This window comes from Physella acuta, unplaced genomic scaffold (assembly GCF_028476545.2).
Source record: "Physella acuta isolate Inbredline_101_S28 unplaced genomic scaffold, ASM2847654v3 ptg000042l, whole genome shotgun sequence".
Classification (NCBI taxonomy): domain Eukaryota; kingdom Metazoa; phylum Mollusca; class Gastropoda; family Physidae; genus Physella; species Physella acuta.
In genome coordinates, this window is record NW_026731562.1 from 19831 (window position 1) to 44123 (window position 24293).

The 24293-nt window shown below is 35.0% G+C and overlaps 2 protein-coding genes across 2 annotated transcripts; one reads left to right on the plus strand and one right to left on the minus strand.

The window, feature by feature from the left end:
• Positions 1-804: 804 nt before the first annotated feature.
• LOC131944189 (uncharacterized) lies at positions 805-14346 on the minus strand. Its single transcript, XM_059304722.1, has 16 exons — positions 14335-14346; positions 14155-14253; positions 12877-12965; positions 11535-11714; positions 10395-10515; positions 10092-10197; positions 9242-9333; positions 7136-7309; positions 5656-5756; positions 4718-4910; positions 4160-4281; positions 3750-3831; positions 3042-3173; positions 1884-1984; positions 1571-1724; positions 805-1138 (listed from the first exon to the last, which is right to left on the minus strand). The coding sequence occupies exons 1-16, from the start codon at positions 14344-14346 to the stop codon at positions 896-898; spliced, it is 2001 nt and encodes a 666-aa protein (XP_059160705.1). The 3' UTR covers positions 805-895.
• A 5099-nt stretch (positions 14347-19445) lies between these two features.
• LOC131944237 (angiopoietin-related protein 7) lies at positions 19446-23117 on the plus strand. The gene is made up of 5 exons (XM_059304779.1): positions 19446-19538; positions 20904-21805; positions 22020-22133; positions 22255-22374; positions 22460-23117. The coding sequence occupies exons 1-5, from the start codon at positions 19484-19486 to the stop codon at positions 22829-22831; spliced, it is 1563 nt and encodes a 520-aa protein (XP_059160762.1). The 5' UTR covers positions 19446-19483; the 3' UTR covers positions 22832-23117.
• The last annotated feature ends 1176 nt before the right edge of the window (positions 23118-24293 follow it).

A 24293-nucleotide genomic window follows, 5' to 3' on the forward strand; every position in this document is an offset into this window, starting at 1 on the left:
CTTTATCTATGTTTTAGTTAGTACCGTCCACATAGTGTATGCAACTTTTAAGGGTTTATAATAAGATAAGCTAAGTCAGGAAAAAAAACAAAAAAAAAAAAAAAAAAAAAAAAAAACTAGCAGACCAGGCAACAAGCTGAAGATAAAACCAAACGTCTGTCAGATAAAATAAAAAGTATGTCAGATAAAATAAAAAGTCTGTCAGATAAAATAAAAAGTCTGTCAGATAAAATAAAAAGTCTGGTAGATGAAACCAAAAGTCTGTCAGATAAAATAAAAAGTCTGTCAGATAAAATAAAAAGTCTGGTAGATAAAAAAAAGTCTGGTAGATAAAACCAAAAGTCTGTCAGATAAAATAAAAAGTCTGTCAGATAAAATAAAAAGTCTGGTAGATAAAACCAAAAGTCTGTCAGATAAAATAAAAAGTATGGTAGATAAAATAAAAAGTCTGGTAGATAAAAAAAGTCTGACAGATAAAACGCAAGAACTGGTAGATGAAGTAGGAAAAATACTAGTGTATTATCATTGATCGCTGAGTTAAATCGAAGTTAATTTTTAAACTCGGATAAAATAAAATTATGCAAGGGAAGCTACCCATGAAGATGCTGTTTGATTACTGCTGCTACACAATTGTTATCGTCAGAACAAATCCAATGCAGGGACAGATTACTTTCTTTAATGTAGGTACTCGGCACTTTGTCTAATTACACAATTGGCTATCATACAATATCATACAACAGTCTATACATTCTAAATTGCAAAAGAATAAAATATTTTTTTTTTTATTTTTTATTTGTAGTTTATTTTTAGAAGCAGTTTATTTTTAGAAGCAGGTTATTTTTAGACTACACACGTGGTCGTTGTTTCCGCCGGATACAGATTGTTGTTGACGTCTCTAAGGGCCGGAGACGATCTTGATGTTCTTGGGGTGCTGGTCCCAGCAGACGTCCTGGTAGTCGCAGGCCTTGTACTCCACGACCTTGGTGGCCGGGTTCAACCAGAGTTCAAGGTTGTGCACGTGACCGTTGGCCTGGGAGGTGGTGGCCGAGACGACATTGCCGCTGATCATGGCGTCGTAGTCTGACTTGAGGAGGGTGAACTCGTGGTAGTGGTTGCCGCTCACTAGAGTCGGGTACAGCTGGGGGTGGGGGGAGGGGGGTCAAAAAATTTCAAAGCAATTAAAATTATCACATCAACATGTTAACATCATAATATGGCATCAACAAATTCACCAGTTAACATTTTAATATCACATCAACAAATCCACCAGTTAATATTGCAATGTGACTTCAACACGTATAACTGATACTCTACCGCTACGATTGTGTTTGTATCTAATTTATGAAATACTCTCACAGCACTGTTGTTACTCAAGTGAAGATACATTTTGTTTTTAATTTGATTGATACACAAAAGTATTCTACTCTAGAAAGCAAATTGAGCCTTATTTTTTAAAATGTGAACGGGGAATTTCGATAATGACGTCATTTAAGACGTTTAGAGTTAGTTCCCCTAGGGGAGATGACAAATGGTATATCGGAACTTCCACATTTCTACAAACAAGTCTTACCTCCATCTGGTACGCCGCACTACCCCCTGTCGTTGTTTTCATCTGCGCCATCCTGTTTTTGATGACTTCAATTTCTTTCCAAGCAACGCTGCCCTCGGCGTGAACTGGCGGAATCGGGTACCGGAAACGGATGCTCCCAATGCCTGGCAAGTTTCACAAGTTTAAAGATTTGACGAGTTAAATCAAATATAAATATACGCATAAAAATACAAAAAGTAATAAAAATTAATTAGTTGTAACATTTTTTTGTTCACAAGCTATCATTAAAAATAAAATCTAGAGTTAGGGTGGCTAAAGATGGCTACCTCTGATTGGAAGAGAGAGGATGGGGATGCCGGAAGCTGAGACGTTTCTGATGTTGCCCTGTTTGTCCAGGACACCAACCCCACCCCCGGCAGTGTCGGCTGGGTCACTCTGTGGATAAAATGTGGACAGTCATCAGATTAACAAGTAAACAAGTTTGAAAATTCCGGAAATTAGCAAATATTCACAGCTAACAAAAAAAAATAACAAAACAACAACACACAAAGCTTATTTGCTTAATAAAATACTTTCTGTATACGCCGCGGTGAATCTTTTATTCAATATTTCGTGAACACAGATAATAATTTAAAAAACGTTAAAAAAATGTCTTCTTGCCGCTGCTTCACACAAAGTATTCAATTATATTAGTACGAGGCAGTCGAGTACGCAAAAGGGGTACTTGGCCATTTTCTGCATCGTGGCCTTTTTTGAAAATTTATTTAACTAAAAATTTTGAACAACCATTTTTGTCAGAAATGTATTTTTGGTCGCCACATTAATATACATCACGTCATTACAACTTTTTTTTCATGCAGCACTTAAGCATTTAATACTAGACTAGGGCTAACACCAGCGTTTCCCCTTGTCAAACGAGCATCAAAAATCTTTTTAAATTAGAACAGAAAGAGAAAAAAATTAACACCGGCCAGTATATCCATCCAAAACAACTATTATTTGTTTTGGGTGGATATGTAGGCACAAGTCAGACTCTAGGGGTGATCAAAAGGTGGGTTGCATGAGCTTTGCCAAAGGCCCCAACAAAACTAAGAAACATACAAACTCTAAAAATTACAAGATTGCAGATATATATATATATATATATATATATATATATATATATATATATATATATATATATATATATATATATATATATATATATATATATATATATATATATATATATATTTCGCCCCCCCCCCTCCCCCCCCTCTCTTATACCGAAGAACCTGGAAGAGGAACGAGGCTATGTATAGATAAATCAACAAATTAAACGCTTTTATAATTTGGAACTAGACCAGTTCTAAAATGCCCACACTACCAATGTATGGATCTAAAGCCAGTTGAGTTAAGCGGTGGCAAATCTCAATGTGTCTAAGCGACATAAAACTATCACAGAGTGTACTGTAATGAAGAATCTACAGAAGGAAAGTGTCACGTGGCTTACCTCGCCTGTTGCGCTTGAGTAGAACGCTTGTGGAGTGAGGTAGTAGAAACTATTGGGTGACGTCCCGTTGTAGGCTCTCGTTGCGTTGGTCGTGCTGCCGGACCGGCCGTTGGCATAAACGATTTTGTTACTCTGGAAGAAAAACAAAGAAAATGGTCATCTCTTTTTAAATAAACGCACACTTATGAAATTCAAAGAAAGCTTTAAAATTAAACTAGGCGAACATCAGGTGAGAAAATGATCTTTCAGATGTATGTCTGATGTAAGAGTATGACCGTGCCACGGAATCTCATGATAAGCGGTGCTGGGTTAGCTGTATCATATTATAGTAGAACTTGCTGATGCCAAGGTTAACCTAACCCTAACCTAAACTCGAATCCAACTTTGACCATAACCGAATCACTAACTTTTGGCCATATCAATTAACCTGAAATTAAAATAAAATTAAAACATCCTATCACCCCTTTTTTTAGTACAACCCATTGTCGGGTTTATCATCTTTATCATCTTTATCATAATCATAATCATCATCATCCTTAACATCATCATTTTCATCATCATCATTTTCATCATCATCATCATCATCAACATCATCATCATTATTATCATCATCATCATTATCAACATCATAATCATCGTAGTCATCAAGGACATATTATGCATGTTATATTTACTAGTAGATCATCAAATTATAAAGCTCATACTTACTGCATAGATGGATAAGTTATAAGGGTTCCAGCTAAGTAAGGGAGACAAGTAGACAACTTCTAGAGGAATGGCGTATGTGAACCTATGGGGTTAGAGAAAAAAACAAATTATAGGCAACTTTTAGAGGAATGGCGTATGTGAATCTATGGGATATAAAAAAAACACATTTTCAGAAGTCTTTAAGAGACATTTCATGCAAATCTCTCACACATTTTAAAAATCTTTATGTATGTGTATGACATGTGGTTAGAGAAAAAAACTCTTTAATTATGTGTATGTGTACGTATATGTGTACTTGTATAGCTACGAGCAAGGGTATCTACGTATGAGTATATTTAACCTTACAGCGAACTTTACATATCTAAAAATAGATATACCGTGTTTATAAAAAACAAAAATCGCCCAATGACCTTGAATAGCGTGTAATACAGTATGTGGTGTTGGGACAACTCTTGAAGGCGACAGGGGCAATAAGAGGCTGGGTCGTCTCAGCGAAGAACAACATTTCATCGGAAAACCCCCGGAAAACGCTCTGCAAGAAGACCACATGTCATTGCCCAATCACATTTTATCATTTGATGTTAGAAAAGTTACCGATACTATAATAAAACAAAACATAACAACGAAAAAAAAATGGTTTCGTAACTGGGATAAGTGCTATTAGAGTACTGGTAGAAAGCTTGAGTGTATAATTCATTAAAATATATCCTACTGGTGAATTTATTTTACTATATAAAGCTAAATATAATAAATACAGTAAACAGTGCTTAAATGTTTGAAAAAGAAGTAGAAAGCTGAAAAGAAAGGAAAAAGCTGAAAACGATGAAAAAGAAGGGGAAAAGCTGAAAAAGCTGAAAAGAAGGGAACAAGATGAAAAAGAAGGGAACAAGATGAAAAAGAAGTAAACGACTGATTAAGAAGTTAAAAAGACTGAAGCAAAAGAGGATACGAAGCTGTAATGAACTGACCGAGGTTCCCATAGCACCCGCTGCGCCAGTCTTGAGCATCCTGTGGTAGTAGCCGGTGTTGAGCTTGGTGAAGTTGGAGCTGTCCTGTGAGTAGATGTCCTGGCCAAAAGCTGCCTCGTTCAGGAGGTCGGGGTTGTTGTCTGCTCCTGGGATCTCGCTGAAGATCTTGTCCAGTAACGTGAACCACGTGAATCTACAGCAGACGATAGAAGTCAACACTAGCAGACGACCCATTCGAACATTAATGAGATTCGACTTACGAAAAACAAACTTTGAGATGTTTGGAAGACGACAACAAAAGAGAATTTCTAATTGTTATGACAGATTCAAGAAGCGATGGCAGACTTGAAAAAGGAATGTTGAGATTGTCTGCAGACGACAAAAGAGAATTTCAAAATGATGGAGCAGACGATGGAAACAGAAGAATTTTGTATTTCAATATGCTAAACAAGAATAGAGCTAGAGCTATAAAATACTACGCAAGAATACTTATATATATTACAAAAAAACTATTTACATTTTATTGTTATTTCAAGCTTCTTCTATCCGTATCAAAGAAAATTACTCTATTAACCCATTACCAATCAGATATGTGTCCGCAAACAAAGCAAGAAACAATCCATTGAAATATGTACGCAACTCGACTACAAACTAAGCTAGAAACAAATATCTGGTATATTGGTTAACTTACAATACTGACTGTCGAAAACAAAAATGAACCATTTTTATACGTTTTCCTTTGACATCGAATTAAAAAATTTATTCCGGTAAAAACAATGGCTATTCCAAGAACCCGCCATTACTTCTGACATAAGTTTTTCATCTCCTCTTAAGGTTTTTCCCACTTAACCCAAACAAAAGGTACCAAAACTAAACATGTGACAGTATCAGCAGTAAAACAAACACCTACCAACAACCACGCCCCCCCCTCCACCTACCTCTCATCGCTGTACTCTGACAGTCTAAACCGTGCGGCTCTTGTGGCCAACACACGGCTCAGGGGCTGGCGGTAACTCTCTTGGTACGGCCCGTCGTCTTGCTGTGAGGGGAGATAATTGTACAGAGTTATATTAGTGACTGGATTTCAGGGGAGACAATAGTACTTTGTGATTCACGGTAAAGTTACTGATGATTGCTGGATGTCTACGAGAGTATAAATGTCGACTAGACGCTATCAAGTTGACGATGCTTTTAGTGTCTAACTCTCTAATAAATTTTTGTTTGCAATAACAATTTAGGCAAACAAGAGAGGCGACGACAAGCTCTAGTAAAGTCGCGAAAAGATTAAAATAAGAAGTAAACAACAGTTTCCCAATAAACAAAATGTACTAATAGAAATGTAAAGTAGTTCAGGAAATGGCCTTTTTTTTAAAAAAAAAACACCTCAGACACTTCGTATACTAACTGTGATGTGGGTAAAAATATCTTGTTCATTTTAAATTTAATGGTGGAATATAAATCTTCCAAAACTTGTTTTGAGATGAATATTTATTCGTCATTTACTGCCTAATAATTTATTATAACTTTTAAAAAAACAAGGTAGGCAAACTGAATTTATGTGTTCAAAGTAAAAACAATTCATTCCGAGAAATTCAATAATTAATAATTAATAAATGTTAATTATTTTTTATTAACTCAAATAATTTTGGGGTATTAAAATATTATATAATTTCTGTCAAAATTATAAAAGTAATCTTACATTTTTTAATTATAATTAAACAATATGTAAAAAAAACTTAGTGTTTCACTATTGATATATTATTGCTACTCCTTAGTTAGCAAATGTCCAGTACCCTACTAAATTTATAAAATCAAAGATTGTTAAGATGTCAAAAAAAAAAGAATATTGTTAAGACAGTCTAAAAAAATAGAGTTCTGGCGTTGTGTATACCGCCAGTATTTGGTTGCCTTATGGGAGGGGGGGGGGGACGACTCACATCTGTAAACTATGTTGACAACAGTCTAGACGCACCTGTCTAGACTTACCTGTCTAGATTCACCTGTCTAGATCCACCTGTCTATGTAGACAACTGTCTAGCCTCACCTGTCTACATTCACCATACTAGATTCACCTGTCTAGCCTCACCTGTCTAGATTCACCTGTCTAGACCCATCTAACTATGTAGACAACTGTCTATACTCACCTGTCTACATTCACCATATTAGATTCACCTGTCTAGACTCACCTGTCTAGATTCACCTATCTAGCCTCACCTGTCTAGCCCCATCTGTCCATATAGACACCTGTCTAGCCTCATCTATCTAGACTCACCTGTCTAGACCCACCTGCCTATATAGACAACTATCTAGACTCACCTGTCTAGCCCCACCTGTCTATGTAGACACCTGTCTAGACTCACCTGGCTAGCCTCACCTGTCTAGACCCACCTGTCTACGTAGACACCTGTCTAGCCTCACCTGTCTGAAGTACGAGGTTGGAATGTCCCCACTGTAAGGTTTACACAGGATCCTGTAGTTCCACTGGGCATACACGGGCTTGCCTGTGGTCTCGTTGATGGAGATGATGGCCGTGGGCAGGTAGGAGAAATTCTCCTTCAGATCCTTGTTGCCAGTGTAGGAGGTGTAGCGGATCTGGAGCATAACAAGAAAACTTTAGATAGGGTATACACAAGTTTAGGAGAAGTTCTCCTTCAGATCCTTGTTGCCAGTGTAGGGGGTGTAGCGGATCTGGAGCATAACAAGAAAACTTTAGATAGGGTATACACAAGTTGGGATCTTAACAAGAAAACTTTAGATAGGGTATACAGAAGTTGGGATCTTAACAAGAAAACTTTAGATAGGGTATACAGAAGTTGGGATCTTAACAAGAAAACTTTAGATAGGGTATACACAAGTTGGGATCTTAACAAGAAAACTTTAGATAGGGTATACACAAGTTGGGATCTTAACAAGAAAACTTTAGATAGGGTATACACAAGTTGGGATCTTAAAACTTTAGATACAGATAGGGTATACAGAAGTTGGGATCTTAAAACTTTAGATACAGATAGGGTATACAGAAGTTGGGATCTTAAAACTTTAGATACAGATAGGGTATACAGAAGTTTGGATCATAACAAGAAAACTTTAGATACAGATAGGGTATACAGAAGTTTGGATTATAACAAGAAAACTTTAGATAGGGTATACACAAGTTGGGATCTTAACAAGAAAACTTTAGATAGGGTATACAGAAGTTGGGATCTTAACAAGAAAACTTTAGATACAGATAGAGTATACAGAAGTGTGGATCATAAGAAACTTTAGATACAGATAGAGTATACAGAAGTTTGAATCTTAACAAGAAAACTTTAGATAAACAGTGTATAAAGAAGTTAGGATCAAAGAAATCGTTAGATAAATAGCGTATACAGAAAGTCAAATCTTAACAAGAAAACTTTAGATACAGATAGGGTATACAGAAGTTTGGATCTTAACAAGAAAACTTTAGATCCAAATAGGGTAGACAGAAGTTGGGATCTTAACAAGAAAACTTTAGATACAGATAGGGTATATAGAAGTTTGGATCTTAAAACTTTAGATACATATAGGGTATACAGAAGTTGGGATTTTAACAAGAAATCTTTAGATAAAGATACGGTATACAGAAGTTGGGATCTTAACAAGAAAACTTTAGATACAGATAGGGTATACAGAAGTTTGGATCATAAGAAACTTTAGATACAGATAGGGTATACAGAAGTTTGGATCTTAACAAGAAAACTTTAGATACAGATAGGGTATACAGAAGTTTGGATCTTAACAAGAAAACTTTAGATACAGATAGGGTATACAGAAGTTGGGATCTTAACAAGAAAACTTTAGATACAGATACGGTATACAGAAGTTGGGATCTTAACAAGAAAACTTTAGATACAGATAGGGTATATAGAAGTTTTGATCTTAACTTAACAAGAAAACTTTAGATACAGATAGGGTTTATAGAAATTTGGATTATAACAAGAAAACTTTAGATACAGATAGGGTATACAGAAATTTGAATTTTAACAAGAAAACTTCAGATAAAGGTAGCGTAAACAGAAGTTAAAACCAAAACAAACAAAAAAAGACTTGAGATGAAACTTTTCCAGAGTCATGTTAGAACTGAGTTCAAAAATATAATCTGTTTTAGCTCATTCTTAGCTTTAAGCTGACTTAGCTTAAACACGGGACTTGGGCAAATAAAGGGACAGTGTGGTCAGTCCTAAGCCCAGCCGCCTTAGTTATGGGAGGCGTCACGTCCTACGTAACTTGAGTCTGTGATTCTGAATACGAGACTTAAATGTGTGTGTTTGTGTGTGTGTCTGTATGTGTGAGTGCGCGTGTGTGCTATAACTGGGGGTGTGTGTTTTTGTGTGAGTAAGTGTCTGTGTGTGTGCGCGTGTATGTGAGTTTGTGTGTATGTGAGTGTGTTGTGTATATGTGTCTGTGTTTATGTGTTTATGTGTGTATGAGTGTGTGAGTGTGCCTGTGTCTATGTGTCTATGTGTGTGTGTGAGTGTGTGAGTGGTATGTTGACATCACCTGTTGCTGAAGGTCCAGCCAGGAGTCAGCCACCAAGTTGTGTCGGTCACTGGCAAACGGTTCTTGGATCTTGGCATCGAGAGTCCAGGCACCTGGGGAGAAATGTGATGAGAAGTTATGACAAGCATACTTGGGTTAGTGCTTAACACTTTCACTTCCAAAAGTCAGAAATGTGATGAGAAGTTATTACAAGCATACTTGGGTTAGTGCTTAACACTTTCACTTCCAAAAGGCAGAAATTTGATGAGAAGTTATGACAAGCATACTTGGGTTAGTGCTTAACACTTTCACTTCCAAAAGTCAGAAATGTGATGAGAAGTTATGACAAGCATACTTGGGTTAGTGCTTAACACTTTCACTTCCAAAAGTCAGAAATGTGATGAGAAGTTATGACAAGCATACTTGGGCTAGTGCTTAACACTTTCACTTCCAAAAGTCAGAAATGTAATGAGAAGTTATGACAAGCATACTTGGGTTAGTACTTAACACTTTCACTTCCAAAAGGTCAATTTGTGTTATAGAGTTAATATTATCACAAGTGCACGCAATTCATAAATATGAATATGATTATTTAGCGCAGTACCAATGCAAGGCAATGCAGGCTAAAAAAATTAAGAAAAAATTATACGTATTAAGGGGAAATAACCCCTACTATGGGGAGACATTTCAGAATAAAGAGAAATTAACCGTACTCTATGTAGAAAATCCCGAATAAAAGGAAGCAAACTATATTTAAGGGATAAACAACTGTTGTGGCGAGAAAATTCAGGTTACAGGGAAACAACATATTACAAACCGCGATACAGGAGTTTAGTTCACATCCAAACAACACATCCAAGTGAGTACTCACCCTCCATGTAGCACATGGCAGGCCGGAAGTAAGGTCTGTAGTCTCGGACCGTGTAGTTCTGCTGGTAGAAGGCCCGGAACCACTCGACCATCTCCGTGATCTGAAGCTGATGGCATGGAAGGAGAGGCGTTAGGATAGGGATAGTTTGATGTGTTTGCTCATGAGGACAGGGATAATAGGACAAAAAGCTGACTCGTTAGGATAACGACATATATATATATATATATATATATATATATATATATATATATATATATATATATATATATAAGAGTATAATAAACAAATGAATGTTTTACTTACATCGACCGTTGGTTTACTAAGCACAGCTGGTGGTATTGGGGGTGGGGAGAGGTTGACCACAGCACGGAAAACTTTACTGGTGGGGTGGGGCTGCACCATCCGGTAGTCGTTGTGACGGGTCCTGTAGGACAGAGAGCACATTGCATCACAGCGGGACGGGTGTTGGATTGTCATATTACGACGTTGTTAGACATAGCAGCGAGACTTGTGTTGTAGTCTCGTTGTAGTGCATTTAATGTATTGGCACGTTGCGATTGATGTTAAATGTAATTTCACGTTGAGATATTATATACGCTGCTGTATAGTTGTTGAAATAAAGTGACTGGTATTTATGTTTTGTTTAGATTTCTGCGAGAAGTGGTAGCTCAAAAGCCTAACTAGGTAAAATACATTGCATATACAGTACAGCAGACCAAAAACGCATACAATAAGCCTACATTGTTAGTAGAACGTGAGAATGGTCTAAGGGAAGAAACCAGTAAAATATTATTGAGTGGATGTGAATGAAAGATAAATCAGAAAAATGGAGACAAACAGTAAACAGTAAAAGATTTTTTCATGGATGTACATACCAGGGTTATCACAAATGAAAAACGAAATATATAAAAATGTTCTAAGGGAGACTATCAACAAAATATTAATTAATGGATGAAATTTAAAAAATTATTGTACATGGAAATTTTTTTTTTTAAATATACTCTATAGGAGGAACACAGAAAAATATTAGTGGTTTGATGTGAATGACATAGTTATAATAATTTAAAGAAAAATTGTGGCATAAAAATAGAAGAAATCAGAATACGGTCTATGGGAGACAAGCAGTAAAATATTTTTGCATGGATGTAAATGACATAAATGGCATAATGACAAAAATATGTTTTAAAAACCGAGATTATAGTCTAATTAGTAAAATATAAATGAGATGATGCAGATGAAAAAAAAAGAAATGAAAGAGATGAAAAATTTGTTTAAAAAAGAAATCTAAAATTAATCTAAAACAATAAAGTACATTTTTTCATTTAAGATTCCGTAAAAATATCTACCACAGCAATAACATTTAGCCGAAAAAGACTTTATTCTTTTAATTACAACAAAAGTGTTAAACAAACACATACTTTCCACCTTTTCCACGATACTTACCTAAATTCCACCCCGTTCATGACGACTATAGTTTCTCCCATACCCAGGGTGTCGTTGTAGTTGCTGTGGTCGTGCATGGCGCTGACCGCCTTGCCGATGTGGGTGGCATCAAAGTAACTGGACGTCCCGTGGGTGTAGTCCCTGAGCTGTTTGACCCCCGAGTGACCGTCAGACCGAATCCTGACCGTTGGGAAAATAATTGCGTGTGTGTATATATATATATATATATATATATATATATATATATATATATATATATATATATATATATATATACATATATATATATATATATATATATATATATATATATATATATATATCTGCGTGTGTGTGTGTGTGTGTGTGTGTGTGTGTGAATATATGCGTGTGTGTGTGTGCGTGTGTGTGCGTGTGTGTGTGTGTGTGTGGGTGGGTATGTGTGTGTGTGTGTGTGTGTATGTAAAACGTTCTTAAATCAAAGAATTTAAACGTTCTTTTAGAGATTGTATTTTATAAGACAAGAGTTGTGTACCTTTCTTCAACAAACAGTTGCTGCGACATGCCTTTAGAGATTGTATTTTATAAGACAAGAGTTGTGTACCTTTCTTCAACAAACAGTTGCTGCGACATGCCTTTAGAGATTGTATTTTATAAGACAAGAGTTGTGTACCTTTCTTCAACAAACAGTTGCTGCGACATGCCTTTAGAGATTGTATTTTATAAGACAAGAGTTGTGTACCTTTCTTCAACAAACAGTAGCTGCGACATGCCTTTAGAGATTGTATTTTATAAGACAAGAGTTGTGTACCTTTCTTCAACAAACAGTTGCTGCGACATGCCTTTACAGATTGTATTTTATAAGACAAGAGTTGTGTACCTTTCTTCAACAAACAGTTGCTGCGACATGCCTTTAGAGATTGTATTTTATAAGACAAGAGTTGTGTACCTTTCTTCAACAAACAGTTGCTGCGACATGCCTTTACAGATTGTATTTTATAAGACAAGAATTGTGTACCTTTCTTCAACAAACAGTTGCTACGACATGCCTTTAGAGATTGTATTTTATAAGACAAGAGTTGTGTACCTTTCTTCAACAAACAGTTGCTGCGACATGCCTTTAGAGATTGTATTTTATAAGACAAGAGTTGTGTACCTTTCTTCAACAAACAGTTGCTACGACATGCCTTTAGAGATTGTATTTTATAAGACAAGAGTTGTGTATCTTTCTTCAACAAACATTTGCTGCGACATGCCTTTAGAGATTGTATTCTATAAGACAAGAGTTGTGTACCTTTCTTCAACAAACAGTTGCTACGACATGCCTTTAGAGATTGTATTTTATAAGACAAGAGTTGTGTACCTTTCTTCAACAAACAGTTGCTGCGACATGGTCTGACGGGCCAGGTTGGTCATCATTGTCTCCAGGTCAGTGACCCGCTGTTTTAATTCCTGTTTGAACAGTCGTGTGAAACGGAATGACAGGTGTATGACGTGGGATGACAGGTGTGTGAAATGGGATGATAGGTGTGGCATGAGATGACAGATGTGTGACATGGGATGACAGGTGTGTGAAATGGGATGACAGGTGTGTTGCATAAAATGACGTGTTTGAAGTGGTGAGGCAGATGGGTTACATTAGATGAAGTGTGTGAGGTATGGGATCACTGGCGTGTTGTTACATATAAGGACTTCTGTGTGACATTAATGAAAGAAATATGATATAATGATTTAAATTACACATTATCAGATAAGTAGGTAGCAACTTCCCCACTAGAAAATCACCAGCTTATTTAAATCAGCATTACATTTGACCTCATCAAAATCCATCAACCAAAAGAGTTATACAATATACAATTAGCATGTAAAACAACAATATACAATTAGCATGTAAAACAACAATATACAGTTAGCATGTAAAACAACAATATACAATTAGCATGTAAAACAACAATATACAGTTAGCATGTAAAACAACAATAACAATTAGCATTTAAAACAACAATAACAATTAGCATGTAAAACAACAATATACAATTAGCATGTAAAACAACAATATACAATTAGCATGTAAAACAACAATATACATTTAGCATGTAAAACAACAATATACAATTAGCATGTAAAACAACAATAACAATTAGCATGTAAAACAACAATATACAATTAGCATATAAAACAACAACATACAATTAGCATGTAAAACAACAACATACAATTAGCATGTAAAACAACAATAACAATTAGCATGTAAAACAACAATAACAATTAGCATGTAAAACAACAACAACATTTACATAGAAAAACAGGAAGACACACTCCAAACAGCTTGTCATTTAGATCTTAATTTTAATAAAAAAAACATTCACTAGCTATCAATCATTCATCCATGAAACAATCACTCATTTATAAAACCACAATTCAACGTCAAACCCACCACTTCCCCATGAAACCACCACACACCCAAAACACCACCACACCTCCACACACCCATGAAACAACCACACACCTATAACAGCACAACACACCCATAACACCACCACACACCCATGACACCACCTCACACCACTGACACAACAACACACCCATGACACCACCACACACGCATGACACCAGCACCCACAAAACTACAACCACTCACCTCAACACCTGTAGTTGTAGCATTTATGGCCGTGTCTATCGTAGCAGCCTCATTCAAAATGGGAAAAACCCAGCCCACAGCGATGGCAAAAACCACAGCCTATTGGAACAGTAGAAATAACGGTTAACGATTGGCACTCACGATTTACTTATTCAATGTGAAAAACTGCCGACAGCTCACCATGTAATACATTGACAGTTTTGTCTCAAATTTAACATTTCATATATGTATTGATTTTTGATATGTTCTCAACATATTAACATGTATATGGCATATGTGAAACTTACATTTTTTAATTATTGCATTTAAGGGTCGATTGAAAAATAAAAATGTAATATTAGTAACAAGTAATTATTGATCATTGACGAATCGACTATTCATAATTATATGCACAATCACTTAATGATCAGCCAGTATTTGCTAAAAGAAGGCTAGATTGTGTGAACAATCACTGACTGTGTTATCAACCCGTTATTCTTTTCTATATTACAGCGATCCACCCACAACCACAGCGATCCACCCTACAACTACCTAGCTGAATCCTCTGTTTTTTGCTGTTCTACTAAAATAAATCTTTGATAAATATTTGGAGCGCAGGTAAACTATAATATAAGTCAACTGATATACATTAGCCAATGTATGGAGATTGGCTTGTATTTTTCTTCTTCTTCTTCTTCGTTCTTAATTTTTAGTCTTATCTGTCAAAGGGTTTGAACTCGAGAGTTTTTCGAATGTATCAACCATGAGCGTTAGCCGACTCGACCACGCCTCCATCATAATTAAGGATACGTGTCAACTGGTTATGCGCCATTGAGGCCATTGACTCCGATTTCAGCCTGCTTTTCTTTGTGGATTTGCTTCCATAGCCTTAGTTCAACCAAGAACAAACTACAAGGCAGCAGTTGTTTTGACTAGAATAGTGGCTGTCCCCAGCTAACGAGCATCAGCTGCCCGAGGGTTTGAACTCGAGACTTTTCGGTTTAGCAACCATCAGCTTTTCCGACTCGACCACGCCGACCCCTGAATTTTTCAACCACTAAAATATTTCATTACGCTTATAAATATCTTAATACTCGCACAAATGCAGCAAATATGAAATAAACGGGGAGTGATCTCCCCTAAACTTTCTCGAATATTCTTATATAACTTGGAATATAGACATGGTTTTTAATTACTTAAACTTTTAAATATAGAATCTCATCGAAAAAAGAATTGCGCATGAAGCGAACGCCAAAACAAAATGTGCATAATAGTGCGCAATATTATTAGTACTTTATAAATTTACAAGCGTTTTTTGAGAAATCGGAAATAGCGTCAATTAGTACTTCCGGTCAACGGAAATAACTCAAAATTTGACATAAGGTAGAGAATTAGATCTTTTACTTGCATGTAAAATTTCATTTATCTATCTGAAATAGTACTCAAGTTATAGGCTTTTGAAAAATTCAAAGTAGAAAAAGTACCACTTCCGGTTATCGGAAATCGCTCAAAAGTTGATACGGATCTACGATTTTGATAAAATACTTATATATGAAATTTCATCAACCTAGCTGTAACGGTACTCAAGTAATCGTGTTTACACACAGACACACACACACACACAGACACACACACAGACATACGGACAAGATTGCAAAATTATGTTTTTCCGTATCAGTGAGGTGTAAAACATCGAGATTTGTAAAAATCTCGATTTTTTTTTTGCACGATTACAATACTTTCTCTATACTTCGTATATACGAGAAAGTAAAAAGAACCGGAAAAACCGCATAAATCTAGTCCAAATTTATTCTCAAAAATCTGATATAATGATAAAACTAGGCCCTAACCTCTTGTCCAAATTAAAAACAAAAAGGCTAAAACTAGACTAACAGTTAGTCGAAAGTAAAATTTGAACAAAAATAAACCAAATTATAAACCCAAACACATACAAAACAAAACAACAGAATCTCACCAGCATATCTCAAGCAGTTAAGTTTCTCAGCAAGTGAAGAACGTCTCACTCAGCTCACCTGAATGAATACAATCGTACCCCGCCAGTGTCACCTTATATACACTACAGAAACCAATTTCATGTTGGACTTCCATTAACGTAACTAGCACATAATTACGTGATACACATCTGATGGGAGGTAACTATTGTTGTCGAGATGGAAGTTATTATATAGAGTTATCTACCGTCGCTACGACAAGAAACGAGCTGATGGTCCGATAAAAGGACATTGACCTTTTTATTGTATCAATACGATTGATTCAGGCTTGTATAACAAAAGTGTTGATTTAGGAAATAAACTGCTAATAGTCTAGTGACTGTAAACTTGCCAGCGTTATTTACTTTTTAAAACGTTATACTTTTTTAGCGAGTTTATTTAGGCTTGTGGAAAAAAAAATTAATACTTGAAATAAAGGACCAAACTCAGCAGTAACAAATTTCACTTATGTTTAAGGTCGCCCATAAGGACATCATCAATAATTTTTTGTGCCGATTGAGCATAAACAATACATAAATGTCAAGCTTTATAATAAAACACATACACACACACATACACACACACGCACACACACACACATACACACACACACGCATATATATATATATATATATATATATATATATATATATATATATATATATATATATATATATATATATATATATATATATATATATATATATATATATATATATATATATATATATATATATATATATATATATATATATTAGTTTTGAAACGATTCCATTTTAAAGCTATGTCATTTTTTAGTGTACTTTATTATTATTTTATTAATAATAATGAGAAGAAATTCAATTTAACTTGCTTAGTACAATAGTATCTTCCGATTGAGTTTATGGACAATTCCAGAGGCGTCGCGACCGGAGGGCGGGTGCGTGCGGACTACACCGGATGACACCATTTAGGGTGGTGACACCAAGGCAAAAATAGCTAAATTTATATAGAAAAAAAATAATCATTTCAGTTAGAAATTCCTTTTAATTAAGAGCAAAACTGACAAATTCCGACAAGGATAGGGGGGGGGGAGATGGGTGGAGGTGATAACATGACGTAAACATGCTAAACAGTAGAGTACGCAGGGAGGGGGAGCAAGGGCAGCGACTGCTCTCCCTACGACCATTCTAAAGATGGTCTCGCATTTTTTCGGAGAATAATTAAAAAACATTTTAAACAAGTTCCTCAAAACACACAACAAAAAAAATCAACAACAACAGCAAACACAAACTGAAACTATGAATCAAAGAGTTCAACGACTGTCATGTTATGTACTCTAAATATCACATCTTTAATAACTCATCGCAAGTATATGTACAGCCTACTTCTTGGCATACTTATCGGCGCCTAGCTCTACGCCAGGCATGTGCGAGGCGCTATTTTGCCACATTGTCCACTTAAGCGCATGTACATCTGTGGTTTGTGTTATTCCTGCTGTATATAGAACGTCAACCACATACAGATCAATCTTAACTCACAAGTGTAGTCTTTGCTTGAGTTGTCAGGCTAAATTCAGCCATCCTTTTTTATACGGGAGACCTATTATCTTTGTGTTATTGTTTACCTAAAGTGTGCTCTGTAGCAGAGGCGTAGCTGGGGGGGGGGGGGCGGGCTGCGGCCGCCCCCGGCGCCTAACCTAGGAGGGCGCAAAAAGAGATGTAATTTTTTTTTAAAAGCTGATTTTATGCTGCATTTTTTAAAATTATAAACAGTCTAAGATAAGAAATGTAATGGCTACACGCCTTTATACTGGTTTAACTGTTTTCTAACTTAAATTATTAACTGTAAAACATAAACTCTTAAGAAACAGTGAACGGCAAAACCGCTTTCCAGCTTTTCCTAGATGAGAGGGGGGGGGGGCGCTTTTTTTAGGCTTAAATAGGAAGAATTTACACTAGATTGGTAAGTGGATAAACGTTACCACTTATAAAAACAACCAATTGTATTAAAACGTATTGTACGAATGTTTAACCGTAAAATACGTTAGTGACTTTTATGAAGATGGTGCAGGGGGGGGGGGGGGGCTGCGCTTTAGGGTAACTAAAATCGCAAAATTACAATGGATTTTTAGTAAAAAAAACTTTAGCACTTAGAAAAGAAACTAATTGTACTAGAGACCATTGTACAATTGTGTAACATTTTTTTTAAAGTTAGAAAATTTAGTTACGTTAAAACCCGCTCTACAAACTTTGTCCAAGATGGTTGGGAGGTGAATGTGTGTGGGGGGGGGGGGGGTGGCTTTTTTCGCGAACAAAAATCGCAAAGTATTTGTACTGGATTGGTGAGTAGATAACTCTTTTAACACTTAGAAAAGAATCCAATTGTATTAATTCGTAATGTTCAATTTCACCATTTGGTTTTGTTTAAGAAATGACGCGACTAGTTCTTTGTAAGATTCTACGATTCCCTCAACGTCAACGTTATAGATCAGATACTTAAACTGGATTCCATTACATCTGCCTGGATCACTGTATTAAAGAGAAATAAATATCCGATCAGTAAAATAGCATACGGTTGGAGCGGGTAGGCGGGAGACGATACTCTTGCCGAAATTTTAAGAGCTTGAAACATAAGTATATTGTACTGAATAGGTTATTTTTTTATTGATTGTTTCATAACAAATCCTAAATCGAATGTTACTATGTTTTACTTAGATATTTTAGTGAAAATTTGGTTTATACATTTATATAATATTTTAAATGTTTAAATATATTCATAAATATATATTTGAAATGTTACAATAAGAAATACATGTTATTTATCAAATGTAACATTTTTTAAAATGAAGACTATAATATGAGGTCTTACAGTATTTTGCCACACCACATGTTAACGGTTAAAAATAAATGTCTGGCTATTACATGTCATTATTTAATTAATGTTCATTAATTAGAAAACGTCACTCGTGATGGGAACTCTAGTTTTCTTAAGTGGGGCAAATTGCTCTTTCCTTTTCTAGTAACTTAGATAAGTATGTTGGTATCGATGAGACAGTAATCGGTATCGTGCTAGTAACTACATGTCGGTTCTTGATGCGACTACTTTCTTATTCAAGTATATATGTAAGGAGACGATTACACGAGGAAATCTATGTGATATTATCTGATATCATGTTTCAACTTCAGACATTTATTTCTGGTCAACTCAAGCGACAAACTCATTACGTCATATCTGTTTACATGTGCATGTTGACCTTCAACCTCCTGTCAACTTATGTATGTTTTTAACTGGTCGGTATATAAGTACGAGACTATTTGACAAACAAACCAGCTATGAGAACGTACTCAGCTGAGTTGATTTTATTGCAATAGTTTAAAATGTCTGCTTTGTATTTTATTGCTGTGTTAGCCGTCAACTTATTTCTGTCGTTTGGTAAGTTCACTTTAATTATATTAGGCCTTTTATGAAAAATCAAAAATATTATAACTTTAAAAACGGAACAGTAGGATGTTAGTCGATCAAAACATGTATTAAATTAGCCTTCTTATTAATTAATTACTTAAAGGCGTTTTCGTAAGATATAGTGCATTTGTCGCATATTAAAATTACGAAACATAAATTAGTTTACTTACGAACTTGTATTGAAGTTTAACATTAAAAATATAATATAAACATAATACATTTAAATATGACTTGCCGATTAAATACGTTGTTTTGAAATGATTTGACAATTCAGAACTATGTACCACGTATCATTACAATAGAGAGAACGTGTAAGTAAAGAGTTACAAATCTGTGTTGTATTGTCCGAAAAATATTAATTTGGTATTTGCCCTTTAAAATTGTGATAACAAAACCATACGGCTGTTCGGCTGAATATAATTACTGTCTTCTTAAAAATTTAGCGTATCCGAAACGCGTATGAATCTAGTTCATTGATTTTATTAGTTAAGCTTAACAATCATCCTTTATTGTGAGAAAAACAAAATCAGAATTTTATTTTAATTAAAGGTAATTGTTTTATGTAAGCTAAAGATTTCGGAAAGATAAACTCAAAGGTAGAATTATTTCAGATCTTATGCAATACAATAGTATTTATAAAACAAAATTACAAAATTTAAAAAACAGAAAGCGACATGAATTTGACTTCAGCTTATGAAAGGAAAGTGCGTTTAGTTTTATTTCACTAAGCTTCACATCCGAAATCTTGAGTTATGTACACATAAACGTGACGTCCTTTATGGATGACCCTCGAAACCTACATATTATGATTATTTTTTTAAATAATTAAACTGAATTACAATAATTTTCAACAAAATTTAACAAGAAATGTTTTTATTGTGAAGGAACTTTGAAATTGGGTTGTGGCAAGCTCGACTGCTAACAGAAAAGTGGCGAGGTCGGTTCCCGGACTGGGGATTTTAGGACATCACATAATCTCTCTGATGTGTACACAATATTTAATTAATTGTATACATCAGATAATCTCTCTAATGTGTACAAAATATTTAATTAATTGTACACATCACATAATCTCTGTGATGTGTACACAATATTTAATTTATTGAACGCATCACATAATCTCTCTGATGTGTACAAAATATTTAATTAATTGTACACATCACATAATCTCTGTAATGTGTACACAATATTTAATTTATTGAACGCATCACATAATCTCTCTGATGTGTACAAAATATTTAATTAATTGTACACATAACATAATCTCTCTGATGTATACACCATATTTAATTAATTAAATGCTTTAGATATTTAATTTTGTCTACTGTTTTCTAGGCCTTAAAGTGGATATGACCAGAGAACACTTTTACCATGGGAAAAGTTTATTTTGTGCACAACTCCAGTGTACAGAAAACATAACAGAAGACACTCAGATGTCAGCTCTTGTCAACATGTCAGTCTATAGGATCAGTGAATCTGAAGGGAAGATTTTGTTGGCGTCTGTTTCAGGATCTGATTCAAAGGTTCGCGATTATAAAATATCTGGGAAATTATCTGAGGGCAAACTATCCAAACATCGCGGAGAACTTGTCTTGTCTTTCTCCAATACTTCAGCCTGTAATTTACACCAGTATAAATGTCAAGTATATTTTACCAATGAGGCAGGAGACACTGGAATGCTAGAGAAAAGAACAACGTCTTATGAAAGAGAGAAAATCAAGAAATCTGTTTTGTTGCTGAATTTGAAAGCTGAAACTTTGAACTACGTGAAAACTGTGGACACAATGGCCGACTTTCTGAAATCTTTTAAAGATCCAGAAAAACTAAAAGGTGCAGACATGTCAATGTCCTTACAGATGTCACATTCTGGTAGAGATGGGAACAGTGCCGACACTGCTGAGATTATATCATCTTTAGAGTTAAACAACAGTAACAAACACATCAGCTCTACTAATGCTATAGATGTGATTTGTGCTAGGATAGATAACATCACAGAACACATGCAAACAGTGAATGACAAACTTAGAGAAATAGACGTGGTTGATGCTAAGATAAATAACATCACAGAACAAATGCAAACAGTGAATGACAAACTTAGATCAATAGACGTAAAACTCAACGAGTCCATCACAAGGAACAACCAAACAAACCGTATGATAGTAGCTTTAAACACAATTGTACAAGAAAGTAAAAACAACTACAACATGAATCTTTTTTTGTCACGGACGACACTTCAGGTAATAGTTTTATTTTAGACATAAATATTATGTGAACTAGCACTGTTAAGTGTTTAATGCGAGTTAAATCAACCAATATACACTTTACATATTGTTTAGAATCATTAAATATGTGCGGGTATAAAGACTTCAAATAATATCAGTCAGTCTTTGATTAAAAGCTCATTCGTTTCTAGTCATGTGTTAAAACAAACATCTTTCTATTTATAAACAGTGTATAAAGAACGACAAAACTGATGTACCAGAACGAACGACCGTCAGACTTGGTCTAGACAAATTGGCTTTGTGCGACACAAAAACTGACGGTGGAGGTTGGATCATATTTCAGGTTGGTAAATTTATACGTTAAAATCTTTTCAAAAAATGTGATCTTTTATAGATTAGATTTGTGTTATTGCTATTTTGGGTTAAAATAGTTTATCAATATCTTGCAAAATATCCTATTTCAGAGACGTGTTTTGGGTGACGTGAATTTTACCAGAGATTGGAACGACTATAAACACGGATTTGGTTCAATGATTGGAGATTTCTGGCTTGGGAATGATTGGATCTCTAACCTGACTTTGATGGTGAGCTTAGAAAAATATGATCTCTACATACAGGCTAAAGCCATATTTAAAAAGTTAAATATGTTACACGTATTATACTTTACAGGGGTACAATGAACTGAGAATCGACATGACTCGAAAAGGTATAAAGTACTACGCCCATTACGATCATTTCAAGGTAGACAACGAAGCAGCATCGTATACGTTATACATGTCGTCATTCAGTGGAAACGTTAAAGACTATCTAAAATATCATCATGGTATGAAGTTTTCTACCATCGACAGGGACAATTGTATACACAGCGGAGCAGATTGTGCTGGAAAGCATAAAAGTGGTTGGTGGTATCATAGCTATATATCTGTATCTTTAAATGGAGTCTGGGGTACAACAGACTCTAATACAGGAATATACTGGTATGAGCTATCAAGTGATGGACATATCGCAGACTCAGTTGAGATGAAAGTACGTCGAGTGTAAACAAACTGTCTGAAGATGTTTTAAATAAAGCTATAGTTTTAAGTTGGTGTAGCTGAAGTTTCGATGTAACCTATTTATCACGTCAATTTGAATTTGTATACACACTCATTATCACTCGACTGCATTAAAATTTGTTTCATAATACATTGCTTTACCACGTACTCATATTTCTAATATTTGAAACTTTTTTTTTAATTTGGAGTTTTTGTGTGTTCATTGTTATAACTACTCAAAACAGCATCTAAATTACTGACGAATACAGTTGCGAAAATATACATTTGTCCATGGGAAATTTTGTCTGAGATATTTTGTCTGAGATCATTTGTCCTAAGATCATTTGTCCTGTCACCCTCAATTGCTTTATTAGAAGTTAGATTCTAAGAGGTAATCCAAAAACGTAACACTTTTGTATGGAGGGGTTTGGGCGAGGCAACAAGCGTTAGACTAGACGACGGGAAGGGGTTGAGAAGGTTTGAAGACACACATGCAAGATTTCCCAAACACAGGTATATACATTGTCTTCAACGGATGTTTTAAATAACTTTAATGATGGCGAAATTATAAACAAGTAGCCTATAACGTTATTGAATAAATTGAATTGAATTGATTTTGTTCTATAAATCGGTTCTTTAAATAATAAGAGCATGGGCCTTGTGCAAATTTTACATCTAACTCAAATATATAATTGGGTTTATTTGAATACTGACCTTGAAAAACTATAAACTACACCACACAAAATGTAAAATGGTGAAATCATTTTATAAAACTAGAATAAACACAGAAAAAAAAATTCATAAAAACGTTTTAATAACAAGCTTTTATGTAATGATGCACTAAAAAGTAGAAAATAAATTATAGACTACTATTTAAATAACTATAAAGAAAAGCGTGGGTCACTTTAGTATCTATTGGATACCTTTACTAATGTTAAGGAAGACACCCACGCTTTTCTTTATAGTTATTTAAATAGTAGTCTATAATTTATTTTCTATTTTTTAGTGCATCATTACATAAAAGCTTGTTATTAAAACGTTTTTTATGAATTTTTTTTTCAGTACTTTACATGTTTTATTTACAATAGAGTTACATGACTAAAAACCATTGCGCGCCTACTGAACATCAAGTTCAGTAGGCGCGCAATGGTTTTTGAACGCAGCCATTACGTGATGGCGCAGCTATTGAAGGTGATGACGCGTGTGGTGTGGTTGGCTAGACATGCCTACTAATTCGGTCCAAATTTTAATTAATTCATAAAAAATTAATTAGGCATCCAATTAAGTCAAATTTAGTTTCAGATTGCATTGTCTTCATGTCTTGACCCACGTGCCAACTGTGAATCGTTTCGGTCAAGTAGAACTGTCCGAATTTTCACTCCTGCGTTTCCGTCTAGACAGACAGACAGAGGAAGTGAGTTAAATAAAAGCTTGTAAAAAAAGAGAATGATCCGCCAAGCAGACAATAC